Raw genomic sequence first — 20,734 nt, forward strand, 5'->3', positions numbered from 1 at the left:
GTCTTTTGAAGGTTGTGGCCACAGCAACCCATCGAAATGGCTGAAATTTGGTATTTAGTCTTCTTCAAAAAGAAAGGAAACCAATTGTTCCATTTTACTTCAATACAACTCTTGGTGAAAGGTACAACATTTTCGGCCTTGCCAAAATTAACCCGTTCTTACCTGTTATTTTTTTGCTTTAAATAAAATCCGTTAGTTAATTTACCAAAAATTTTGTTTGCTACTTTGTCAGAAGACAAAACCATATTTTTGGATTAAATGCATATAAAATGAACATTTTTCTTAATTTTTACTATTTGTAGAGGCTGAAGCTGACATTACTGGATCGCCCGATATACACATCGATGAAGGATCTACATTGAGGCTAGAATGCAAATTGAAAAAAGCTACCGAAATTCCGGAATTCGTATTTTGGTAAGTTTTCTGATGTGCGATAGGTAAACCTTTGCGAAAAGTATATGCATATATAAAAGTATATTGAAATAATATAGAGCGATTATTCAAATGTTTAGAAGTGATTCACAATATATTTGTATAGTTTTTGTATACTGGAAATTTTAAGCTCTTTTGCTTCAAACAAACGAAGTAGAAATTTATTGTTACCAGCTCGAAAAGGACATTTATAAGTGTTGTTAAAGAACAGCTTAGACTAACTTATGGGTAGAAAAATCACGAGTATTCAACTTACAGTTGACGTTTATACATGGTTGTTAATTATTACATCATGCGTAGACACTATTCATTTAAAAAAAATTAGGTTAGCTTGCATAAGGAATTAAATCAACACACATTTTGTTAATGGGTTCTCCCATAGAATAATTCGTGCGGTGGAAGTCTTTATATAAGACTTGATAGATTATACTTGCTCTAAACAGAGCATTTATTCTAATAGATGAAATTAAAAAATCTAAAGGAATATTAACCATTATTGCCCAAACTGCTGGACTGTTTGACAGTTATCGATATTTCCGAAAAATCGACAGTCAAATCTGTCCTTTTATAATCCCAATCTTTATAATGTTGGTCTCACATTTGTACGCGTTGTCTAGATTTCGTACGTATTTTTAATTTATCTTTTAGAGATTTTGTTGGGTCTGGCTTAGTATAAATAAAATCTATTCCAAGATTTTTTTCATAATTTTCTGATTTTCCGCGAAAAAAAAACAAATATAAGAAATATTTAAATATCGGTGGATAGATTTTGAATGCTGCTATCGATTTAAACCCCCTAATTTTTGGGCGCAGGATACATTTTGTGAAGTCGAAGTGTACACACAAACATTTCTTGCTTAACCCTACGGTCAATAACCGGGTACATTTGTACCCATTTAAAAATAACGCTATATGAAAAATGAGATATTCAGGCGGGGTTTTCTGCAGATTGGTCTGTAAGGATGCCAGCTATAATTTTAAATTTAAATTGATGCATATGTGAAGGAAAAAATGCTGGAAAAAACCACTTGGAATTGTATTTCTTCAAAAACTAGTCTATTATTTTGTTTATATCTTTGGAATGGGCTTTAATTTTTGAATGAAACTTAAAGTGAAAATAAATTAAGATGTTTTCCCATCTTTCTACCATTTTTTGTAGCACTACGCCACAGTACTTACGTGGTGGGCCAAAAATGTCAGCAATCGCTACTGTTTTGAATTATAGTAAACTTCTCAAAACAACAGTTATAACCCTCTACTCTTCAATAGTACATAACAACAAATGTTGTTTTTGATTGGAGAGTAGTAAAAGCAGCTTATTATTCGGTATTCTTATGATTAATAATTAGATACTCACAACAAGAATTCTAACATGCTATTCTCCACAACATTCTAAATGTTGTTTTTGATTGAATAGTAGCAAACACAGTGGATTTTTATAGCTGGTTTACATTACGAAATCGAGTCGAGTCAATTCCTTTGCGTATACGTGAAATGAAAACTCAAATGAAATCAATTCGATTTTATTTGACGTTTGAGCAATGGAATTGACAGTTTGAAATCTACTGGATTTTGTAATTTAAACCAGCTATTATGCGTGGTAATATATTTATTTTATTGTTTTAGTTTTTAGGAAAAAAGTATAGAATACACAAAAAATTAAGTGTTTGTACAAAGGAAGTATATCGTAGTCTTTTTGAATTTTTACTGCAAACGAATTTTCCACACAAATCACATATTTCCCTGATTTTAGTATCTTCTTTTCTGGTTTTCTGTAAACATATATCTCTTATATCTGCTGTCATATCTGCAATAATTCTTTCGTTTTGGGTATTAGCGTCGTCAAACCTTATGGACCGCAATATTGACCAGAATCTGTTTATACCCACAGTTTGCCGATATAGAGGGTAAGATTGTGGAGACCATACATCTTTTACGTTGTCTTTATTGGAATGATTTGCCCTAATCATTATAAGTATTCCTATAAAAGAATACATTTCCTCTGCGGTTACATTCTTTCATATACGTTCCTCATTTTCTTCACGTTTGTTCTTTTTTGTTGTATACGTTTGCATCATTGACTTTTTTATTTGCGTTGCGTAAAACAATAAGCGCACTTAGCTTAGAAAACATTTGAATGTACTTGTTTCTGACATAATTCCAGGTTTTTATCGGACATTAGCGTCTCTAAATCGAATACATGTTTGACTGAATGTTGAGGGACGTTTTTTTCCATAAGAGCCATGTTTACTGTAAAGCACACTGTGCCACTTTCTTCATCAATATCACTTTGACAGTCAATTTCACTATCAGCATCGTCTTCCTTTAGTTCTTCAAAAGCAAAACTATCCTTTTCAAACATATATGTGGGACCTCTACGCCGGATACCTCATTCAACATTTGGCGGTTGCTGACATTTTTGGTCCACCGCCAAATTTAAGCCCATTTCAAAGATATAAACCAAATAATAGGAGATTTTCTTGAAGAAATACCATTTCAAGTGTTTTTTTCTAGCAATTTTCTTCACATATGCATCAATTTTGGATTTAAAATTATAGCTGGCATCCTTACAGACCAATCTGCAAAAAACCCCTCATAAAAATCTAATTTTTTCAACGAGTTATAGCATTATTTTTAAATGGGTACAAATCATGGCACAATAATACAGGTACAACGGCAAAAACAGCTGATCTTCATACCAGTTGTCAAAATACATTATTGTAAATAAAATCTCATACAAAATGTAAATAAGCCATTGACAGTGATGCATTATTGTGAGCAAATTTGACGTTTTGCATGATTTGATGTAACACCTTCTTATTCCACCATGTCCACCATGGTATAAATGTTCCCGGTTATTTATCTACGTATACTTTTTTGGTTATTGACCGTAGGGTTAAGCAGTTTTTACACGGTCTGTTTGAGGTCCAGTAGTGCGATTCTCTAACTCATTTCTTGAGTTACCGACAAAAATCGGTTATATTAAAACGCTTATAATTTCCATTGAGCTCGGACCAAGTGTGGAAGTTGGTACCTACAATTTTGAGGTAGTTAAAGACTTCGTCTACCTCGGCACTGCCATAAACACAACAAACAACATCAGTTGTGAAATAAGAAGAAGAATTGTATTGGCCAACAGATGCTACTATGGTTAAAGTAAGCAATTTAAAAACAAAGCCACATCTCGTCAAACAAAAATAAAACTATACAAAACGCTGATACTACCCGTGCTAATGTATGGCTCCGAAGCATGGGTACTTGCGCAAGCAGATAAGGCAGTGCTTGGTGTGTTTGAGAGGAAAATTCTTCGAAAGATCTACGGGCCGATTTGCATTGACGGTGAATATCGACGTCGTATGAACCACGAGCTATATCAGCTATACAAAGACATGAATATAGTTAAATGTATCGAGATGCAACGATTGCGTTGGCTAGGCCATATCATGAGAATGAGCGATGATGAACCCGCTAAAAAGGCGTATGAATACATACCACATGACGGTGCACGCAGAATCGGCAGGCCTAAGCTTCGATGGAGCATACAAGTGGATGAAGAAATGAAAAGGCGCGGTATTCCAAAAAGTTAAGCGAAAAACAGAGAGGGATGGAGATCTTTTCTTAGTTCGGTCTATGGAACAAATGTTCTGTAATGGGCCAACTAAGTAAGTAAGTATAATTTCCATAATTAGCGATATTATTCGGTAAGTTAGCGACCAATAAAAAGTAGTCGTAAAGTTCTACCGATAGCAACAGTGTTGCCAACTTTCATTTTAACTTTTCATTCATAATTTTGAGTTATAATTTTGCCGATTTTTGTCGGTAACTCAAAAAATGAGTTAGAGAATCGAACTACAGTTCACCGAAGGCTCATCCATTGCCTAAGCAATGATTTGCGCTTTGACGGATTGGACTATTAGGTAATTTCATAGAGCAAACAATAAAGATGTGTAGCCTGCACATTGTTCAAAAAACGTAAATGTACCGTTTCTAATTCTCATTTGCAATGGGTATATCTGTGTTAAAGGTCAGAAATAAATAGCAATTAAGATCATTTGCACAGGTGGATTTCTTTGAATGTATAAACATGATATGTTTCTACGTTTAAGACTCATGCTTTTGCTACTAATTAGTTTAGACTTTTGTTAATGGCTATATTACACCATATGCTTTTTCACATGTATGTAGTCACTTTGGGTATTCTAATATGCAGGCCAGCTGATGTCATACATGTGAAAAACCTATGGTGTAATATAGCCATAAGCAACATCTACGCCAGGGTCCCTTCCAAATTGTAGTTTTTGGTGAAAAAAGTAGTTTTAGGAAGGATAACTAACTCTTCGCTAAGATTTTGACGGTCTTAGTCAATGAAACTAAACTTAATTTACTTCAGTTTTCTAATAGGTCAGTCGACAACATGCGTTGTTCTGCTGCTTTACAATGTTGGAGTACGTTCACTTTGGTGTGGTGTTGTTTTACAACAATCGCTGAACTTTTAATATTTATTAGTGTGTACCGTTAACTCTTCCCTTCGAATAATTAAGCGCCTCTATTGATATTTAAACAAGTAAAAAATACGTTAAGTTCGGACGGGCCTAACTTTTTTTATACCCTCCACCAAGAGTTGTAATGAAGTAAAATGGAACAATTAGTTTCCTATCGTGAAGGAAAGTGCTAAGCTCTTCGGTCACGCTTACTGGAAGATACCACTTTCTTTTAACTAAGGTTTATTAAAAATGATATATCGATATTTTCTACCCCTTCACAATCCGAAATATCACATTACAGTCATTCCATTTGGACGATGCCTGTTCAACCTTTGAAGTAAGTAAGTTCTGGTGGTACGTTCATATTGGGAATATACCTAAATATGAGCTTATTTATATTGACCAATTTCTGCGTGGAGGTTTCTACCCATTGAGAATCCGAAATACTATGTTAAACTACAGTAGACTAAGTAGCACTCCAATTTAAGAACCCCCTATACTTCTTTAGGCGCTATATTAAAACGCGCATCTATATCCACAATTCTCTGTAGGCATGTTTAATAAGAATAAATACCAAATTACAACCATTTCGGAAAGATAATGTGGCTAAAACCTTTAAAAAACCGGAGATACGTTTCTATCAAAACGTGGACCGATACCGACAAATTTCTAGGGGAAAGTATTGTAGTTCCAAAGAAGCCTAAATACCAAATTTCAGTCATTTCCGTGTTATGATGTAGCTTTTAATACCCAGCGCTTTAATATTTGCAGCGAAAATATCTGTTCGATATAGCTGTCACTTGCTGAATGCTGTGCCTATTATAATAGTAGTATTACTAAATTTAATTAAATATATTAAAAATACTTTTCTTTTCTTTTCATTTCATTTACATAAATACATATACATGGTACTGCACTTTTCAATAATGGCCTATTTTGTACTTGTTTTACATTGTTAACATTCCAACTGTTAATTCATTAACAGAAATGTGGCAATTTTTTTTTAAATTACTTAGTCCGTTTGTCCATATTTACATTAGGCGATTTTCCTTGCGGCAATTGTTAGTCTGTAGGTGGGAGAGGGTGTTGAGAGGCAAAGGGTTACCATAAATATGGACTATTTATATTAGGCAATTTTCTTTGCGGCAATTGTCAGTTTGAAGGAGAGAGAGGTGAGGCATATGGTAACCCTTTGCCTCTCAGCAGCCTCTCTCACCAACAAACTGACAATTGCCGCAAGGAGAATTGCCATATGTAAATATATACTTATAGGTTATTTAGATATGACATCATTAGCCGGATATAGCCCATTATCAGGTTTTATTTGCTAAATCCGGCCAAAATCTACCAGATTTCCCATACAAAAATAAATCCTCGTATTGAGTGGATTTGTTTTAAATCCGGCATAAATCCTCGTATACAACTCTGTTTTTTGCAACATGTTGCTAGAAAATACAAAAAGTTGCAAGCTGGCACAAGAAACAAGGTAGATGCATCGGTGAATTGCTACAGCAAAAATAATTTAAAATGTCAAAATTTGTAAGCAAGACGAACAAATTAAATTTGCTTTGATATACAAAGTTGATTTTAATCTACCAAGACTCAAATTTACGATGTCTAAACGATAAAATAATTCTTAATTTGCTCATGAGTTAGCATTATTAGCATAATGTGCTAGCATTTTCAATACTAAACAATACATTTGTAATTTGCCGTATGTTTTTTGAGACGAATTCAATTTACAACAACTTCTTTCAACGTTTCAAATTCGATCAGATGGGCTGATGCATCTACCTTGGTAATTGTGTTATGAACAAAAATCAGCTGACTGGCATTTAAATCCTCCAGAGATATATCTAAATGCAATGAGATTTGTACTGGATTTATTAAATCCAGTTGAGGATTTACGGCTAGTGTAAATAAGCTATTACTGTTTACACATTATAAATCGTCTTCAAAAATTGTCAATATTTCAGTTGTTAGTAGTGAATCCAATAGATTTAAAGGCTGTTTGAAAACAAAAGTCCTTTGGATGTGGCCACAAACAGGCTATTGTCCTTGCAGCGATTTTTCCCATAATTTGAGCATTAATTGGGAAATTTAATGGATTATATAAACAAAACCTCTATTGATTACAGTTGCTTAAAACACTGGCTGTTACCTCAAACAATATATGATGATTGGTACCCTATAAATTTGTGTATTATGATCCTTGAGCCAAGTTTTAGCCAGTTTCCATTAGACCTTTATGTAAGGATCTACCAAAAAAGCGTATCTATAAGGCATTCATTCTTCGACCAAATAATGTTTGGAGGCCCTCAGTATCTTAACTGCACGCAGAACAATTATTTTGTTTATATTTGAAAAATTGGATGATTGGCAGATATGAGCAATTTTTCTACATGCTTTGTTAAAAAGCAAACTTTAAAGAAATACTTTTGAAGTTGCTCCACGAATATGTTTATTAGGTTTTGCATTGTATAAAACACAGCTTTCTAATGGAACTAATCTAAATTAAGTAATTTTTAATGAAAAGCGTACAGTTTATACCAAACTTAGCGTAGTCAAAGCCTGCCTATCACAAAATGGTGTATAACTGCATTTCAAGTGATCACGCTTTAACAATCAGATAATTACCCAGCAAAAATTCGGATTCGTTAGTCATTATGTAACCCATTACAAAGTAATGTATACAAAAATAACTACTTATATTACTCCTTACTAAGTAATGAGTACGGTGACACAGAGCTTGTGTGTCCGATTACAAATCCGAGGGTTGTGTGTTCAACGCTCACCGTCGGCCGGGTACTTTTTGTTAAAGAAAAACAATTGCACATGTAAGCACATGTACGCGTTTAAACAACCCTTAATGTTCGGACGCGTGGCCGAGTGTGTAGTGTGTTAGGCTACAAAGCTCAGCCTGTTTTTTATTTTTTGAAAATTTGCCTGTTAGGGCGAAGATCATCTTTAATGATTTTTATTAATTTTCTCGTTTAGAGTTAAGGAGGATTTTGTGGATACTTCGGCATAAAATGTATAATTCCGCTTACATTTTAAATTTTACTCTAAAATTTATAACTGAAATCAGACGTTTACGCAGGCTGTATGAGGACATACAATAGGTTTTAAAAGAATACTTATTCACTCTCTGTTTTGAGGATGATGCTCTGCAATCAGTTTCAACTACTTATGGAAGCACTGAGGTTGATGTACAGAGTTCAAGTTGCTCAATAGGAGTGAACGAATTTATTGAATTTTATTCTCCTTAGCTTCTACTTTTGACAAGCGACAAGTCGTCTAGTATTGGGTGATAGTTGCTTATAGTAGTAGTATTAAATATATTTACAGAGGTGTATTTTTGGCTGTTAAATTTAAAATTCAAATATGAGTTGCATTCTTAATATTATGTTAAGTTAATGAAAACGTAAACGTATAGTAAAAACGAAATTAAAGGAAATATTTACATATGTGGAATTCATTGATGGTAAATAAAATAAAAATAATTCAGTATTAATTGTTGAAACTCCCCCTCTGATGCTTGGAATCGTCCCGATCAAGCATCAGCATATTTCTTCTTTGATATTCTCCTTCGTCTTGGGGTTCTTCTGGGACGGAATCTAGTTGACTTCTCTTTGGACATCTCCCCCTGGATTAGAGCTACATTGTGATTATCAGTGTTTGATGTCATGGCACCCGATGGATTACTTTCTTTTCTATATGGTATAACGGCATGAATATGCCGTCTAAATAGTCATCTGCTTCCTTTCGTTGTGCTTTTACTGGTGGACCAAATAGCCTTGATGTATTTCCTGACGTTTCTTCATTTGTTGGAATAGCACCACGGCTGTGAGGCGAATATTTATTTCTCGACTCGCAATGCTTGCCAGAGGAGAGGAATGACGATTTTGTACATCTCGCAAGATACCAGGAGTTTATGGTAACGGTGAGATATTATTTTTAACTTCCACAACCTTTATGAATTTTTATTCAAAGTGCCAGTATCCCTGCGCCACGTTCAAAATGATTCCGGTCTCTTCCATAAAGTCAGTACCAATAAGAGTTCGGTTTTTGGTAGCATATGGGAGACAGACAAATCGAATTCTTCTCGTTCTGTTGCAAATACGGATATCACATATTGTTGATTCAACTACGTCGGTTGAAGATGAGCCACCTGCCAGGCTTATATCAGCTCGAACCTGTTGAAAACTGCATCCATTTCCATTCCATTTTTCCTATTAAGAGGAAAAAGGTAAGGTATCAGAATGATGATTGGTTTAGTGATTCTCGGATTACGTATCTTGTTTCTATTAGAGATTTAGCTTTTAAGGCGTATTTACAGGACAAGACTGCCTTGAACTGGAGAAACTACTGTAAGGCGAGAAATGGAGGTTTCTCTCCCGCTATTTTTTGCATGTTGTGAATAGAATTTTGATAACTTCAGTTTATCCAGATGATTGGAAGATATCGAACATTTTTCCAATCAGGAAGAAAGGATCCTGTTCTAATGATTTTCGCCCTATTTCAATGCTTCCAATCTTATCTAAAGTAGTAGAACATGTCATAAAAATTCAGATTCTGTTGCATTTGGACTCTAATAAGTTGTTGGATGATGCTCAATGTGGTTTTCGGAAAAATAGGAGTACGACCTCATTACTTTTGGTTTGACGGACTCTATTCGTGGCAATTGTTCCAGTACCAAGTTCTCTGTTTTACTCTCGTTGGACCTAGAAAAGGCGTTTGATAGAGTAGACCATGCATTGTTGTTGAGTAAAATTGGTTCCATCTATAAGTTGTCTGTTAATGCGTGTTCTCTGCTTCGTTCATATTTGATGGATCGGAGCCAAATTATTTGCGTTGGTGGCAGATACAGTGGCATGTTGCCAGTTGTGAGTGGAATCCCACAAGGCTCTGCCTTGGGTCCACTACTTTTCATCATTTTTATGAATGATCTTTTTCCTAAACTAAATGGTTGGTGTTCGCTCTATGCATATGCTGATGATATACAGATGCTTTTCAAAGGTGACACTCGGTATTCTCAAGTTGCTCAATCCAAAATAGAACTTGTGATGGATATTTTAGTGTCTTGGATGTTGAGGAATAACCTTAGAGTTAATCCCATCAAAACTAAAGCATTATATTTTTCCAGTAATAATCATACTGATATTAGTATTTCTTATGATGGTACGAGTGTTCAGTTTGTAAATGACTTGGAATGTCTGGGTGTTGTTTTGGATAGCCGACTTTCTTTTGATAAACATGTTTGTTCCTTGGTATCGAAAGTTAATTTCAGTTTGAGGTGTCTTTACAATACTGATATGCACTTGCCTTTGGAAGTTAGGATGAGACTTGCACGTGCTATTATTTAGCCAACGATTATGTATGTTTGGAGGTTAATTCTGGGACCACGCAAGGAATATTGGATTTTATTCAACTGGCGGTCAATAGATCCGTTCGTTATGTTTACAAGTTGAATCATGGTACGCATATTACACCCTATGTTATTCAATTCCTTGGCCTTTCATTTTATAATTTTGTCAAAGCACGTTTGTTGTTGTTGCTTTTCAAGTGTATTAGGAACCAAACTCCCCTATTTCTTTTACAGTCGTTCTGTTTTTTGCACTCTACGCGTCTGAATCAGTTGACTATGCCGAATGCTTCTCTTCTTATGTCGAATTCTTTTGTTGTTAGAGCAATCCGTATTTTTAATGTATTGCCTACCAATTAAGAAATTTTAGTGTATCGTTTAATTCGTTTACTAAATTACTTATCCGGCATTTCACTTCGGTACGTGCCGTTGTACCATTGAATAGTTGTACCATTGAAATTGTTTTGGAGTAGTTTCAAAGTAAAAATGTATATATTATTGGTATTCATATTTTTATATTAGTTTTAAGTTTCTTGGTCTTATGCTTTGTTTACATTTACGAAATCCACTCGATTTCAACTGTCAATACCATTGCTTAAACGTCAAATAAAATCCAATGGATTTCAGATGAGTTTTCATTTGACATATACATAAAGGAATTGACAGTTGAAACCAAGTGGATTTCGTAAATGTAAACAAAGCATTACATTATATTTTCGAGTAGTTTTTCCTTTTATTTGGTTAAGCAATTCTTATGCATTTTATAATTTACACTGATGGGCCGGTTGGCTTTGAATTACAAGTTAAATAAAATTGAATTGAAATTGAGAACAGCCATCTCTTTTAACATTTGAAATTTGTCTGTGCTTTTTTGTTCCGCTGTCTCGATTCACAAATTGTGGCAAATATGCGCCAGACAGGTAGTGGCGGTGAAAATGCGTTTATTTTATTAATTTGATGGCTTCGCTGGTTGCCACCATGGTTCAATGGTATGCACACCCGGCTTGCACGCTGAAGTTCGTGGGTTCGATTCCCCGGCCAGGCAACATCACAAATTTCTCTACGGTGGCAAAATACAATAATATCACAAATAATTAAATCATCAAAAAATAATACGACTAAAAACAATAATCCAAAAGAAAATTTTGTACATTAAGGGCATCATAAATGACACAACAAGAATGCTTGCCTACAAATCAAATGAAACACTTCAACCTCTATATAAACGAAATAAACATAAAGAAGACAAATTACGACAAAACAACGTAGTGTATGAAATTACATGCATGGGTAATGCAGACGAAGAGTGCGGTAAAGTGTATGTGGGCACAACAAAGCGAAAGCTAAGTATCAGACTGAATGAGCACCAATGTGATATTAAAAAGGGAACAGAAAAAAACGCACTCTCGCAACATATCAAAGAAAAAGGGCACACGGCTTTTTTTTCCGCTGTCTCGATTCACAAATTGTGGCAAATATGCGCCAGACAGGTAGTGGCGGAGAAAATGCGTTTATTTTATTAATTTGATGGCTTCGCTGGGTGCCACCGTGGTGCAATGGTATGCACCCACGGCTTGCACGCTGAAGCTCGTGGGTTCGATTCCCCGGCCAGGCAACATCACAAATATCTCTACGGTGGTAAAATACAATAATATCACAAATAATTAACTCATTAAAAAATAATACGACTAAAAACAGTAATCAAAAAGACAACATTTTTATCAGTGTGCCGTTTATACCCAAACTTACTGCACCAAAGTACATTAACGGCATCATAAATGACACAACAACAATGCTTGCCTACAAATCAAATGAAGAACTCCAACCACTATTTATACGAAATAAACATAAAGAAGACAAATTACAACAAAACAACGTAGTGAATAAAATTACATGCATGGGTAATGCAGTCGAAGAGTGCGGAAAAGTGTATGTGGGTACAACAAAGCGAAAGCTAAGCACCAGACTGAATGAGCACCAATGTGATATTAAAAAGGCAACAGAAAAAACCGCACTCTCGCAACACATCAATGAAAAAGGGTACACGGCTGATTTAGCAAATGTCAAAATATTGGACAAGGAGAAAAAAGAGAATCGATGATACGCATTAGAAAGCCAAAGAATACAGGAAGGAATTGACAGATCGATCAACACAAAATAAGATTAAGACAAGACAAAGTTACAGTATTCCATTACAATAAAATGACGATAACAGTTCTGTGATATAGTATAAGTTTAACTTTTAATTATTGGTGAAATTATTTTTTATTATTTTTTATATTAATTTATGTGCGTGAAGTCCCGTTTTTTAATATTTATGTAAACAAAAAGATAATATGATCTAAATAATGTAAGTTAAATTTGTGCAATATCGTATTAAAAAATTTAAAAATGTAAACTGTATTATTTTCTCAATTACTTGTCACTAGATTTCTCCAAATAAAATACCACCCTTGAAAAAGTTGGAAAAAAGCCAACGAAACGTCGGATAAAAAAATGGAATAAAACTTGTTTTTATTATTTTCAGAAAATTATCAACTAACCATAAAAAGCCCAACAACAAACATCCAAAAAGTTGAATACATTGGTCAACACATAAAAATTTTACCCCTCAGTAATGTTGGCGATATTTCCTGAGTATTTCCGTCATGAAAAACTTCTCTACAAGTGGTGTCTTAAGACACGCCGTTCGGACTCGGCAATAAACAGTAGGTCACATATCATCGAGCTAATATGAATCGGGGTGCACTCATTGATATAAGAGAAGTCTTCCTTGTCCCGTATGGGATGTTTGTGGAACTATTATATATATGGCGTCGCTGAATGTGGTGACAGTGCTTTTTACCTCTATCCAGCAATTGGCAGCGTAATCTTCAAACAGCAGCTGCAACCCTTTTACGGCGTCAGCGTCTGAGATAAATTCGATCTATTTGAAGACTGTTATGGCAGTAATAAATTCTTCCACTACGGCGGCGTCTCTCTGCCCACGAAAGTGCGCTGTACAATGTGAAAACGAACCGATCCAGTTGTTTTTCTGCATTACATGGAGAAGCTGTTGAAATTGGCTGTCTGTGAATTGTGTCATATCTTCTTCGCTTGACACGTACCCGTCGCTTTCTGCTTTTGTGTTGTTGTCCTCGGCATCAACTTTTAAGCTGAAAACACATCCAACGTTTGAGTAAAGTTTTGTGTCATTTCTGCTATATGAATAAAGACAAAGTGCTGCCACAAATAACATATTTACTCAAACGTTCGATGTGTTTTCAGCTTTAGGTCGTCGTTCTTGGCCACTTCGTTCCGCGTCAGTGAAACCAGATGTTTACGAAGGCTGTATGAGGACGTACAATAAAACGCCAAATGTCTAGGTTTTAAAAGAATACTTATTCACTCTCTGTATTGCGGTTAGTAGTAGTAGTATTAAATATTTTCAAAGAGGCGTATTTTTAGCTGTTAAATTTAAAATTCAAATATTAGTTGCATTCTTAATAATATCTTAAGTTAATGAAAATGTAAACGAAATAGAAGGAAATATTTATATAAATATATTCTCGCCAAATCGACAAAAAATATTCAATTTTTGGGCATAAATATTGAAATAAAAAATTGCGAAATTGGGGAAAGGAAACAAATCCCGCACGGAATTTAGATTCATGATTGCCCTGAATAACTCCAAATTTACGTAAGTCGACTTATGTAGTTCAATTTAAAGCCTTGACATAGTTTTTAGAGAACGATAAGTGGCGAAAACCTAAACTATCGTCGGCATTACTAGATTTTATTACAGTAATTTCTGGTTACCTGCATTATTCATAGCTGCATTTTGGCGTTACCTGACCAAAAATCTGTTTATAGGCAACTATTCTCTAGATTCCGTTCAATATATTATGTTTTAGTGCACATTCAATAGCTGCATTTTCGGCATAGCTGCATCAAAATTTTGGTGATTTTACTTAAAATTTAAATATGTACAAGAAAAAATTTTTAAATTTTTTTGCGAACTCAAAACAGACATAATGTTCAACCACTCTGACTTTGTACTGATAAGAAGTGTGCAAAACAAGTACAGCACAAGAAATGATAATGAATTGTAAAAATTGTAACGTTTTCTCTCCCGAACTTGAAATGTCTCTCACTCTATTATTTCAACAATGCTTATAGCTGCACATCATATGCACGTAAGTAATATTGAAGATGTCGGCCTTGTTGGGCAGGTAAGCGAATTTAAGCTTCCTGCATTTTGGGGATTGCTGCACAAGAAGTCGTGCAATTTTTGATTGTGCAGGTAAGCAAAATATACTGTACTTTATTTTATTTTAATTAGAAAAACGATGCAATATGTGATTGAGCTATATTTATTTATCCTCTCAATGGTCATGTGCAATGCTCTTAAATGTGCAAAACTAAATTTGGGACTTTTTATACCCTACACCACTATGTGGGGAGGGTATTATAAGTTGGTTTTGCCCAAAAAGTTTGTAACGCATCGAAATAATGGTCGGAGACCCATACTTATATGTACCAAAATTAATGTCTCGACGAGCTGAGTCGATCTGGCTATGTGTGTCCGTCCGTCCGTCCGTCTGTCCATCTAAACCTTGTAATCACGCTACAGGTCGCAATTTTGATCGGATCGTCACGAAATTTTGGGTGTTGATGAGGGTCCCGGAGGGGAAGAAACCTATTGATTTTGGTGATGGTCGGATAATGATCAGGGGTCGGAATGGGCAAAAAACTTATGTGGATAAAAACGTTTTTTTCCAAAGCGAATATCTCAGCTTCTATATGGGGTATACCAAAAGCAAGACCTGACAATGAAAGTAGAAAATATCATCTTTCTAGTGATGTAAAGTGAGTTCTCGTAGGTGATCAAACAACGAAGATATTACAATAGTCGCAAATAAAACCCAAATGTTCATTCTTGAGATTTTAATTATAATGACGAATATCACAGCTTTGGATGGCGACTTTCCAAAAGCAAAGCCTATGACTATGAAAGTAAAAAATCCCATCTTTACAATGATGTAAACTAGGTCGGCGTAGGTGACCTACTAACGGAGATATCGCAATAGTCGGTAATACATCCCATTTTTCCATTTTTTTGGAAAACACGCTACAGGTTGCAATTTGGATCGGATCGTTACGAAATTTCGAGGGATAGTGGGGGTTTCACAGGGGAAGAACCCTATTGATTTTGGTCAAGGTCGGATAGTATTTAGGGGTCGGAATGAGCAAAACATTTATTTGGAGAAAAGTCAACATTTTATTCCAAAGCAAATATCTCAGAGTCTATAAGGGGTATACAAAAAGCAAAACCTGGCGATGAAAGTAGAAAATATGACCTTTACATCGATGTAACGTAGGTTGTCGTAGGTGGTCAAACACCACAGGTCGGAATTTTGATCGGATCATCAGTAAATTTTTCACAGAGATAGAAGCCTATTGATGTTGGTGATGCCGATAGTAGTCAAATATAAAATTCAATATTAATTTTTTTGGTTCAGTTCGCCTTAAGTCATTTGGTATAAAAGCCAGATAGGTGAAAACTTTCGTATCTCCCTAAAAGAAATGTTTTCGAGTGAAAAGATTATGCACAGAGGTAGTGGTGTAGGGTATCACATAGTCGGCCCCGTACCGACTATAACCTTTTCTCACTTGTTTGTTATCGAATAGAGCTGTTAACACATATTTAGTATAAGAGAAAATGTTCTAATGGAAAGATTTTTTTGAAAATTCGTGTTTTCGTGTTAATTGTCATCTGTCGAAGTTATATAAGGAACGACCCACATCTACAAAACGGAGTTTGGCAAAGATAGTTCTCAAAACGTGTATATGTATATGTCAAACTTTACATAAGCCGACTTATGTAGTTCTATTTTAAAACCATTACATGTTTTTCATAAAACGATAAGTGGTGAAACCTTAAACTGTAGTAAATAGCATTACTGGATTTTATTTTGATAACGGCCAAGAAGGCTTATATACATACATAAATAAATAAAAAGAAATGAAAAAAGGAACGGGAACGGTAAATAGGAACGATTGAAACTATGTATATTCTGCATTTTGGTCGATTTATTCATTATCCTCTTTTATATTCATGTGGATTTTCCCCTGACAAAGTAACGGGCACTTGTCGGTATAAAATATTAATATTAGGTTTAGTTTTTCAATCCTACAAATGCCTTTTAAAAATATCCTTTTAAAGCTAACCCATAAGAAAAGATAAATTAACTTAACCTAATTATCTATTATCTATAATTTTATTTTATATAAAAACTTTCATATCCACTTTAAAATATTTTGTTGTTATTCAAACAATTGAATTACAACAAAATATGGACTCAAGCTGAAATAAACACAAAGATGTTATATAAAAACTTTATACTATTTTTCGTTTTAGGTATCACGACGATAAGATGGTAAACTATGACACACAAAATGGTTTCTTTGTAAAATCAAATTTACACAAAGATCCAATAGTTTCTGATAATCACCTCGTCAAATCCGAAGATGCAACACTTTTTAAATCTAATAACAAAAGTGGTCACTCTTATAAGATTGGCCAATCTTTTGGTTTTACTCTGCCAGCATCGATAAGTATATTAACAATATTAAAAGTTCGTTTTCATCACGCGGGGAATTACACATGTGCACCTTCAAACGCACGTTCAGCAAGTACTTCGGTGCATGTTCTTCAAGGTAAGTTACGTTCAGTTCAGTCACTCTTCCATAGTTTATCAAAGGAAATTAAAAGTCCATACATAATATAATATTGTGTCTTGGTATGTGTCAGCGTTAGCCTGTGAGTGTGAGATTGGGTTTAAGTTTTGCAAAATTTATACTACAAATTTATGATCAGGAAAATATGTTTCGATGCATTACAAGCGTAGAAATAAACAATATAGCCTCCATATTCTGACTAACAATTATTGAAAATACTTTAAGATGAATATCATTTTTTAAAAACATTTGCTAAGAATTATTACCAAAATTCGAGAATCTATATGTCCTATACCACATGTCTTTGGAATCAAACTTTAAACTTGTTGTTTTTAAAATTGAAAACAACAAATATGAGATTAAGCTTGACTTCCCTACAAATAGTAAGTAAAACACACATCTCAACAAAACTGCCAAAGTGAATCTAAAAATAGACACACAAAGCACCGTGGACGATTGGTTGTTGTTATTTTTCGGCAACTATCAAAATAGTTATGTGCATTATCTGCAATGTGGAGACACATGACAGTGGGAGTAGTTAATTTGGTTTACATATGCGGCTACGAGAGTTTTTAGGTGTTTCGGTTGAATTCGCATTTAAACGACTTCATCAGTCACACTTATTCTGGAGCTCTAGTCGTCATAAAATTGGGGAAGGGTTCTTTGTTTCAATACAAAGAACTAAGAGAACTGATGAGTCCAAGTGGCGTTGGACGAGACAAGTCTTCTCTGCCATCCCCTAATGTAATCAATTTTAACTAAATCCCACTTTAAACTTGTTGTTTTTAAATTTGAAAACAACAAATATGAGATTATGCTTGACTTACCTACACATAGTAAGTAAAACACACATCTTAACAAAACTACCAAACACTTTGTTTTTCGACGACAAACTAAAACGAAACCAATCCCCTGTGATTAGTTGTTGGATACTTACTAGAGCTGGCAAACCATCGATGTTCCCAACATTAGATATTTTCGATATAATGTTTTAAAATATGGATTGCTATCGATATTATCGTTAAGTTGTCATCACCATTAATTTGGAGATGAAAATGGCGGAAATTTCAATGATATTCTTGAAATTATGCAAAAGTAGTTCACAGAAATGTAAAGGAGAATAAGCAACTGCTTTCATTTTATAAAAAAATATAAAAAAAATACATTTTATTTTACCGAAAAATGTATATGTGTGACTACGGACTTACTTTCTTAAACACACATAGCCGAAAGGCGACGAAATTTCTATTTATTCAATGGGTTTGAGGTTAGGGGTTTTTATTCCGATAATATCGATAGACAAAACTATCTATCGATATTGAATTTTTAAATAACAATCGATACTATCGATAGTGCCATCGATTTTTTGCCAGCTCTAATACTTACTGGATCTGGCAAATTATCGATATTCCCAACATTAGATATTTCCGATATTTTATTTCAAAAAAATCTCTAGCTATCGATATTATCGTTAATTTGTCATCACCATTAGTTTGGAAATAAAAATGGCGGAATTGTGTATGATTTTGTTGAAATTTGGCACTAGCAATCAACAAAAATATAAAGGAGAAAAAACAATTCCTGTTATTTCACAAAAATACGCAAAACTACAATTTACTTTTCCGAAAAATTTGTACATGTGACTGCAGACTTATACCCCGGTTACACTTAACCGGATTAACCCAGTGGGTTTATCGTGGGTTTATAATATCGATAGACGAAAGCATCTATCGATATTGAATTTTTAAAAAATAATCGATAGTGCCATCGATTTTTTGCCAGCTCTAATACATACACACAGTGATGGTATACCGGCAATAACGGTGGTGGTTGCTATGTCCATGTTTATACAGGGAAAGTTGATGGGAAAGAAAATTGAGTTTATGGGCGAGGGAGTAGAGAGGAATAAGAGGGGGTACACACACCTCTGTACTGGCAAATTCTGTTTTATTACGTTTTTCTTCGTATACAACCTGAAGTTGGCTGCAGATTTGTTTTTGCAATTTCTTTCATTTTATTTTCTCTGTCGAGAAACAAACAACAGCGGAGACAATTGAAAAGAACCCATTTGGAGGAAAAACTATTTTTTTTAAGCAAAAACAATTCGAAATAAGTGGAAATATCAAAATTAAAATGCAATTCAAGGGTTCCTTTAATAATTAATTGTTTATCACACACGTCCATTTTTTACTTTCATTACAATTTTGCCTTGGCTTTGTTTTTGAACAGCGCAAAGAGAAAATGAGTGTGAAGAATAATAAGAACAATTATAAAATCGACACAAACATGATTTCCGTGTCTAAACAACAAGGAAATTTTAAAAGAAATTGAGAAGAAAAATTTTCTTTCCAGTTTGATTGTCTAAACACGGTCTATGCGAAGGGAAAAGCTGTAGTGGGATTCTCTAGGACATTTTTTGGTTACCGACAAAAATCGGTCAAATTAAAACGCAAAATTGTGAATGAAAAGTCCAAATAAAAGTTGACATCACAGTTGATATCGGTTGAACTTTGCGACTACTTTTTATTCGTCGCTAACTTAACGAATAATATCGTTAATTACCGAAATAATAAACATTTTAATTTTAACGATTTTTGTCGATAACCGAAAAATGCGTTAGAGAATCCCACTACTGTTTCCAATATTTCACTCCGAATTCGTATCGAAATCGGAAGAAAAACATTGGTATATTCGAAGGGAAATTTAATTCAGACATTCGCTCCGAATTCGGAACTAAATCTAAACGAATTCCCCTATTTCGATTGTTTGTAAAAAATCAATAGTGTCGATACTATCGTTAGATTTCCGTCGACTGTATTTGAAATTAAAATGGCAGATTTTATATGTCAATTACATAGCGCATAAGTTTAATAAAATCCACTGAATATATTGGTGAATATTTGTTCACGTATACGCAATGGAAGTGACATTGAATTAAATCTAAAACGCCATACACATTTGAGCATTTTGTCGGGTTAATCCTCTTTATGAAGATTAATTTGATTCGTTCGTCGAATGTATACGAATTAGCCCGTTTCCATGACACCATTCGTTATTTACAGTAACTTCATTTGTTCTTACTTTTGTTTCCTTGTTTTTAAGGAAATTCAAACAAAAAGCACACATAATTTACACAAAATTATGGAGAACATTTTTCATTAAAATGCATGCATTACATTACACACTTTTCATCAAAAGCAAAAAAGAAGCAAAAGTGATCAAAACCTTTTGAGAGAAAAACAAGTGAGAAAGTTAAAAAATAGAGTAATGAGAACATTTGGCAATTGACAGTCGATGTAAAGTGTCAATGTAAAAAAAGCTTTTTGTTATTTACATTAAATTTTGACGACTTCCTGACTTATAATCATCAATCTGTTACGCCTTATAAAAGCTTTCAAATCTATAACATTATTAAATAAACACTTTACTATTAACCAGTTAACTTCTCGCCTAAAAGTTTGCTACAAAAACTGTTACAAATCTATAACAAGAATTATATTTTTCGAGTTACCCTGTATTATTATATTACTCACACAAACAAAATACAAAACTTTTCAAACATGAGTGAGTAACACGAAGGAGATGTTACACAAATAAATCTTTTTGCTGATAATGACAATGCCATACGTGCTTCCAGAGCTCCCAAACGTGTCAGGGAGAGTTTTGCAGTTCCTTTCGGAAATTCTTCAAAAACCTCGCGATCATCTGAATCACCTTTCCATGTGATGCAGAT

The 20,734-nt window shown here is 34.2% G+C and overlaps 1 protein-coding gene across 2 annotated transcripts in view; it reads left to right on the top strand.

Moving 5' to 3' along the window:
- The window catches only part of dpr19 (defective proboscis extension response 19), a 319,322-nt gene that overhangs the window by 290,548 nt on the left and 8,040 nt on the right, over positions 1–20,734 (top strand). For both annotated transcript variants that reach the window (XM_073968693.1, XM_073968694.1), the window contains 2 exons: positions 303–414; positions 16,682–16,980. In XM_073968693.1, coding sequence (XP_073824794.1) covers positions 303–414; positions 16,682–16,980 — 411 coding nt within the window. The remainder of the gene's footprint in view (positions 1–302; positions 415–16,681; positions 16,981–20,734) is intronic.

The sequence above is a fragment of the Musca autumnalis genome, unplaced genomic scaffold (genome assembly GCF_047663935.1).
Source record: "Musca autumnalis isolate F117 unplaced genomic scaffold, ASM4766393v1 scaffold_2, whole genome shotgun sequence".
Lineage (NCBI taxonomy): Eukaryota > Metazoa > Arthropoda > Insecta > Diptera > Muscidae > Musca > Musca autumnalis.